Below are 7,899 nucleotides of genomic sequence, written 5' to 3'. Positions count from 1 at the left end.
TTATAAAATTTGTAGAAAATTCAGCAAATGGTGGTATATATTCCAGGGGGGTATCGCAACTCGGATTGGCTTATAACAAAAGATGGTTTCCTTAATTACTAGAAGCCATTTTGAAAAAGGAGTTAATTAATTAATTAGGTAGGGATTATTCCGGGAGATTTTGAGTTCATTCGCGTTTGAGTCACCGATGCGACTAGTGCGTCGTCCATAATACCATTTTGCATTCATTCGGGTGTGGGTTACTAGTTCTTTTGCCTAAGGCAAGATTAATTAGGTTTTCCATAGAAATACGTTTGAATGCGTAGGCAGTCACTTTCTTGAACACGTTATGTTGTGAGTACTACTGAACAAGTTCTTGAGAGAAACTGTTCTACCGTCATTCATACTACGCGATACCTCTAATTCATGATTTTAATCCAAAAATACACAAAAAACACACACTAAGAATCAGCAGTCTTTTGGCTATTCTCCTTAAGTAATATGGAGAGTAATATGGAGACCGGAGAGTGTTCTTACAAGTGAATTTACCAGGGCCAATTAACAGACGTTGAATTCTGGTAGACGTAAATTTTCCAATACTTAGTGAATGTTCCGAGTGCAAATCTGCCATCTAGGTCGGAAAGCCAGATTTTTTTCTGGAGGGATTTTGTTTAGACGTAAAGATTCTACGGGCGAAGCGAATTTTCGTAGATGAATTTAGCCTTTTACAGCGACTATAATTATACACTACAGGAGAATATTCCGGTATAAATCTTCTGAGAAAGAACCTTATATGTGGTTGAGTACTCTAGAAACGAATTATTCGCTGCGGGGCGGAGTCTTTAGGGTGCGAATTTTCCAGTGTAGCGAGTTTTTTTGGAAACGAGTATTGAGTAGTTGCAAGTTTTCCGGGGCTAATACCTACATCGCACACGGTCAGCACAAAAGTGGTTCGTTAATGATTCTGCCATTTTCGAAATTGCTTATCAGTTCAACGACTGCAAGGGCGTCGGTGTCTTCAGACTAAAATTATAATTAAATTAATAGGAATACAATAGATTAAATTCACCCGAAATAAAAATTGTATTTTGAAACTCTTATTTTTATACCTTTTAAGATATTAAAAAATATCGTGATATTTAATGGAGTAGATTTTAAAGTAATTTTATTTCAAGCACGAAATAAACACGAAACATGACGCAGGCCTAAATTTCAAAGGAACGCTACGTGTAGTGCACGTTTAATTAATTGAAAACTGAAACAAAATTCACAATACTTTCATTGTTGAAGTCAACATTTCACAACGTATATAAAATGAACATCAAAAATTGTATAACTCTTGGTAATTAAAGTCATATATCATGTTTGCTCATTGAAACATAATTTAAATGAAATTCATTATTTTCAGAGTAACCACATCAAGACGACCACTTCCACAAGGGGATCCATATGGAAAACCACCCGTGTAGCCTACCTTCTAAGCGATATGGAATTTTCTTAGTAACATTCCCAATGCAATCATTCTATCGGAAATTTCATTAAGTAATTAATTGGGACAGAAAGCAGTTAATTAAAATGGATCCGTACTTGAACATTAATTTAAACTCGAGCGAAAGCGAAATTGTTAGAAAGAGCAAGGAGGTCGATCCTGAACTCGTTGACAGATACATTTATAATAGAGCAGTGGACGAACCGGCATATACCATTTTAATTATCATGTACAGCATCCTAATATCTGTCGGAGCTTTAGGAAACGCGCTTGTGGTAAGTATCCCTATATGTGCTACTTGTCAGTAATATTTAGAAGCTTTCTCTTGGGAAATTCGCCATAAAATGTGATTTTTAACGGCAGAATTAAAGGCACTCGAAAAATAACTAAAAATGAGCTGCGTGCACGGCGCATTAAAATTGCCCCAAAATGTCGTAACATTTTTTGGTCAATTTCGCTATCGTTCTTTGGGTTGGCCTATGTTTTAAAAGATGTCACCTTAAATTACTAAAATGCGTTCGCATTTCCCGGAAACCATAAATAATGCTCTGCCGGTAATGTACGCATTTCACCTCATTTAATTTGCTCTCTTTTAGAAGTAAGCTATAGGAAGGTACTATAGAACCACGCTCTCTAATCAGCTAATGACAAACTATTAGTAAGGGACTAAAGACTGTAAATGGAACTTCCTTTATAACAATTCAGTATACCCTACTTCTAAAGCTTTAGAGCTTAATCTTACATTCTTTAGATACTTGATACCAATAACGTTAGTAAGCAACGCAAATTTGAATCTTGGAGTACGTTACAAATTAACTAGTAAACTTGCGTCTAGTACGTTCATAGTCGAAAATGATTTATAAATATCAGTCTATATCATAATTAATATTTTAGAAGACATCGTTAGGGTTATTGTAGTAAATAAGCAATTCATTAATACCTAATTCATTTTCACACGAATGAATGGGAGTTTATAAAGTTTATTACGTAAAATCGAGGAATTAGGAAAGTACTTATAACTGGTTCTGGCGCTAATGAAAATGAACATCTGTAGCGTGTCTCTTGCACTTCTGTAGGGTTTATTTGTGATTTTCGTGCTCTAATCGAATCAACGTGTTTACTCTTCTATATATGAGCGACTAGTGTCACTTCTCGGAGGTATTGTAAGTCAATGTAAGAATGAATTACCTAAGGCCGTTTTTTCATGCTACCGTAAACTCTATCTCTCAGTTTCCATGAAAACAATATAATGTATTCGCATAAGTGATTATCTACTGTTTTTAACTGACTCATGAAAAGCCTGCTCTACTGCTTTAGTAAACCGTGAAATGGCGATCTTAAACTCGGGCGTTTCATATAAACGTTACATATTATAAACTTCGAAACTAGCATCCTATAACTGTTTTCAACACTAAAAATCTTGTTTACATTCAGTGATCGAGAAATATTTAGTTTGTACCTACGCAGACCCACAGTGATTGACATTATTTGTGCAGTTCCGCGTTCGAACTGTTATTATTTACTATTTGTGCATGTCACGGTAACTTTTACCTGTCTTAATTTGTAAAACTTAACGCGTATCCTTCGCAAGCCATGATGTTTCTACAAACACAGTTGGAACAACTCCAGCAACAAATCGAAGGCTGTAGCAACAAATTTACCAAATGCAACAACAGCACCAGCAGCGGCTACAGCATGTGCTCAAAGACGAGCAATATGCAAATGAGGTCGAGAATTTGATTACCGATCTTCCTGTTAGCACTACCCCTTCTCAGGTTATCCGTCATCTGCGCTCTCTGGTCAGCAGCGTCACCATTCAAGGCGGTCCTCTCCGCACAATTTGCATGCATCAACTTTCTACCCATGTTCAAGCCATACTGGAATCTTAAATTGGTCAAACCGGCCTTACCACCGACATGCTCGCTGTTACCGTGGACAGGATCATAAAAGTTCAACCTGGTTCAGAGTTTCTCACTGCTTTCAATTCCCAAGCAGTGTACGCTACTTCTTCGATCACCTATTACATGTGGTACAGATGTATTTTCCCAGCCGGCTGCCCACCTGGAGGAAGGCGCCTCCTTGTTGTCGATCGTAAGTCAAGAAGAAATTTTTAATGGACGCTGGTTCAGACATTGGTTGTTTTTCTCGGGCGTTACTACTGGACCATCATTTCCGAGTTAACTACGAACTACGTGGTACCGACAACTCTACACATGATTTCTCTTAACCTCTGTCTCCTCGGATTTCAACGTGATTTTATTTGGAATTTCGTCGTCGCCGACGTCAGCATTCATTTCGGATTTCTTGGAACACTTCGAACTCCTACTATATTGTCGCCGTCGCCATCTTATCAAAGGCATCATTGGCCTCCTCTCCGTTCCTTGTATTCCCCAACTTGGTATCATGGCAATGATTTTCGACTCGCCGAGCCACTGAAACTCTCCCAGGAGTGGCGACTCTAGTTAGTTAATTTTGACCACCGATTCCTTCGTTCTGCGGTCAAGCACCAACGTCTGCAAGGAAAACCTCGCGCAAAATGCTATACTTCTTGCATCCCAATCACGATGCTCAACTCGTCCTCTTCTGTGACGCTTCCATCATGTCAACCGGAGCTGCTCTTCAGTATCGTGTCGACTATTCGTAGCAACCGCTAACCTTTTTTTCCGGAAGTTTACACCGCGTCAAGGTGAGTGCCCAGCTTACTATTGGGAACTCTCACTGTCTAGGCCGCTGTACGACACTTTCGTCACATTTTGGAAGCCCCATTTTCACCGATCAATGAACCACTAACCTCAACGTAGGGATAAGCTACCTCCTGTCCAACAGAATCCTCCAATTTACCATAGATATAGGACAGTTGAATGTCGATGAGTTTTCCAACATTGTTGCTGATGCACTGTGTCTCTCCGAATCTTTATCTGGAGTTCGTGATCCAGTAGTTGATCTTCGTACACTCACTCGTAATCAAGAGGAAGACAATTCTTCTCGCCAGCAACACATCTTTCAGACTCCAGCTGAACAACGTGCCAGGTTCCCATATTCATTTTTACTGTGACATCATAGAGTGCTCTTCCACTCCACCTGTCGGTCACTATCTCTGTTGTCTGACGGTTGTAGATAAGTATACTAGATAGCCCGAAGGCCTACCCTCTCAATACCATTACCATTGAGGAAGTCCTTGAAACTTTTGTTGGATATCTCGCTTCACCCCCTCCTTACATCACCACCGATCAGGACAATCTGAATGGTCCCTCTTTCTTGTCCCCAAGATTGTTTTCAGCACGGAACAATTCTACACCTTTAGATATCACCCAGAGGCCACACCGCCAACCCAAAGCAGCACTCAGGCGCCATCCCGACGCTTCCTGGTTCGAGGTGGTTCCCGCCGTTCCGCTTGAAATACGTAGACTGTAGAGTTTTCTAGTAAAACCCCCGTACTTCTCCAGCCGATCTTGTTTACGGGCAGACCCTTTGATTAACTGGCGTATTTCTAGATTTTCCCGCTGGTCCTGAGCGTCTAGAGAATGCCCCAAGATACGTCGGTTCAATTCCTGCCATCACAAAAAACCTTCATCTTTCAAGACCTACTGCTCGAATTTTTACCTGGCACTGTTAGACGACTTGTGCAAACCCTATAACGGTCCATATTGTCATTCGTAGAGACGCCTAGACTGCCACCATCGCCTACAACAGCAAAGATATCCGTGTGAGCATCGATTGAGTGCTTACTTTCTCGATGCCGATTCTCCTACACCCCCCAATACCCCATCAGCTTCCTTAGTCCGCGCTATATCTCCTCCCGTTTCTCCAGCTAACGAGGACCAATGACCTTTTTATGTTACTCGTTCCAACCGTTCGGTTCCGTCAACCCTGACCTTCGTTTTCCGCTAGAGACTCATGTGGGGGTCGCGGAATCAAGATCGAAGTTGGGGGGGGGGGTAATCAGGCGCGACGAGAGAATAAATAAGAAACAATCTCAGCTTTGAGCACTCAAAAAACTTCTGTGGCTTGTACCTTGAAGTTTCACAAACTCACGTAATTTAGGGTATGCTGGCAAATCTGTTTTATTTCTTATCGCAGCATTGTTTCAAATTTTGAATGAATGAACCAAAGGATAGAAGAACCTTTGCCATTTCTTTTATATGCCGGCATTATCGATGCATTTGCGAATCTAGTTTCATTTAAATTTTGTTCGTAAGATACTTCCTATTCATCCACGAAAACAACTTTTTTCCTCAAACATCAAAAAGTCACTTCGTTCGGCGGCTAAACACAGGCGCCCTATGAAAAGTAAGTAATCTTTTTCCGCCACAAAAAATAATCTATTCACATTTTTTACTTTACTGGATTTGGATTATGCACCTACCAACTTTTCTTCTGCTTTTGCAACAAGCCATTGTATGGACGGTGTATTATCGTTTTCAACCAAAATCAATTTATTTACAAAAACGGTGAGTTTTACAAGCCAAAGTCACATTTCCATGGCAATCATGGAATTAATAATAAACAGCCCTGTAGCAATTGAAAATAGCATCTAGGATAGTTTAAGGGTAGTTAGATAGGCGCAATGTAAGTTGCATATAAATTTGGCGCCCAACGTAAATTTTCTGCCATATTAGTTGTGTATTTGATATAATTTTGTTATCGCAAATTTTTGCGTATTATAATTCCTATGGAATTCGGCCTGTTGGTTCCTACTGCCGGTTGGGTTAGAGTTGGATGATAGTTCTAATTTGCTATAGTTCTATTATTTTTTTTTGGTAGATAATAGATAATTCGTAGGTATAGGTAGGCGTAGGTAAATAGATTAGGTAATTTAGTTCTTTAGGTTAGGTTGGGTAGGTTAGTTAAGTAAGTTTAGATTTTACACTAATAGTTTTTTTTCAATTTTTTTAAATTTACAATGGCTCCACCATACGAAATTAATCGCCTTTCTTCGGATGAATTGATATACGAACTAACAGTTAGGGGTATAACAGAAGTAGCTACGGTAGAAGAAATGCGAAAGTCACTACGTAGGCTACTTAAATTAGAGAAAGAGGGTCAATCTTTCACTTATCCCGAATACCCTTTCTCTGTCGAAGACGATCTTAAAGCTCTTTCGGATAAAATAACCGAGCTAGAAAATTTATTGCAGGATTTCGATGGTTCTGATGAGAATTTGGGTAAAAAGATTAGTACAAAAATTAATTTTGCAATTAATAGGGCTGATAAAATTATTCCTCAATCTACTGAGGGAAAAAACAAGAAATCTCGGATAATGATCGCAATTTTAAATGTAAAATCAGGTTATGAAAAAAAAACCAGAGTGTTTATGCGTACATCCATGACTCAGACCCAAGGTGTATTGGACTTAAATTTATTAGGTGACAATGAAAGCGATAGTGACTCGTCAATAGTAGAGGTTAATGCGTGCTCAACCCCCAAGACCAATCGTGCGGATATTCGTACCAATAGTAAATCTATCCCAGTACTAAAATGGAATTTAAAATTTACCGGAAAACCAACGGACATGTCTCTTAGTGCATTTCTGGAACGCGTAAAGGAATTAAAAATTTCTCGTCATATTTCTGACAAGGAACTCTTTGACTCTGCTAACGATTTGTTTAGTGAGATAGCACTTATTTGGTTCAGGGCAAATAAAAGTAAGGTCTCGGATTGGGAGGGTTTAACTAGATTATTGCGGGAAGAATTCCAACCCCGAAATTATAACGACATGCTATTTAAGCAAATTAAGGAAAGAACTCAACACCCAGATGAATCTATGGGGATCTATACTGCGTATATGGATAATCATTTTCAACGTCTTACGGTAAAAATTCCAGAGTCAGCCCGTCTCAAAATTTTGCTAGATAACATGGCTCCTTTTTATAAAATTGGCTTGGCTCTGCAAATTAAAAATATTAAGTCGGTAAGCGAATTACTAGAATTAGCACGTGAGTTAGAAGCGAATCGTATCTCGGTAAACGATTATGTGCCGCCGCCACCTAAATCCAAAAATATTCTCGAACGCGATTTAGCGTGCATATATTCCGATCCACCACCAGTAGATGAAGTCGGTGCAATGGCTTCAAACGTGAAGTGTTTTCGCTGCAACCAGTTAGGCCATATAGCGATCAATTGCAGAAATCGTCAAGGAAAATTTTGTTATAAATGTAAGAAACCGAATTTCACAGTACGGACCTGTCCAAACTGTAACCAGCATTCAAAAAACTAGTACACGAGACTTCTTTTGGTCGAGAAGCAGTCTCTACAATATCTTTACAATCGGCCTTATATTTAGATAAAACTAAACCAATAATTGATTTTATTTTATCTCACTACAACCAGGATAATAGACCTTATCTTGAAGTCTCCATTTTTGGAGTAACTTTACTTGGCTTACTAGATTCTGGTGCGTCAAGCACTATATTAGGTAAACAGGGATGGCA

At 39.1% G+C, this 7,899-nt stretch overlaps 1 protein-coding gene across 2 annotated transcripts in view; it reads left to right on the top strand.

The window, feature by feature from the left end:
* The first annotated feature begins 1,392 nt into the window (after positions 1-1,392).
* LOC116182409 (neuropeptide F receptor) overlaps positions 1,393-7,899 on the top strand; it is a 48,007-nt gene continuing 41,500 nt past the window's right edge. For both annotated transcript variants that reach the window (XM_031502943.1, XM_031502942.1), the window contains exon 1: positions 1,393-1,743. In XM_031502943.1, coding sequence (XP_031358803.1) covers positions 1,555-1,743 — 189 coding nt within the window. In that variant the 5' untranslated portion in view covers positions 1,393-1,554. The remainder of the gene's footprint in view (positions 1,744-7,899) is intronic.

This window comes from Photinus pyralis, unplaced genomic scaffold, assembly GCF_008802855.1.
Source record: "Photinus pyralis isolate 1611_PpyrPB1 unplaced genomic scaffold, Ppyr1.3 Ppyr1.4_unclustered_Scaffold5186, whole genome shotgun sequence".
NCBI lineage: Eukaryota > Metazoa > Arthropoda > Insecta > Coleoptera > Lampyridae > Photinus > Photinus pyralis.
The sequence above is the reverse complement of the archived record's forward strand: the minus strand, read 5'-3'. Positions and strand labels throughout refer to the sequence as shown.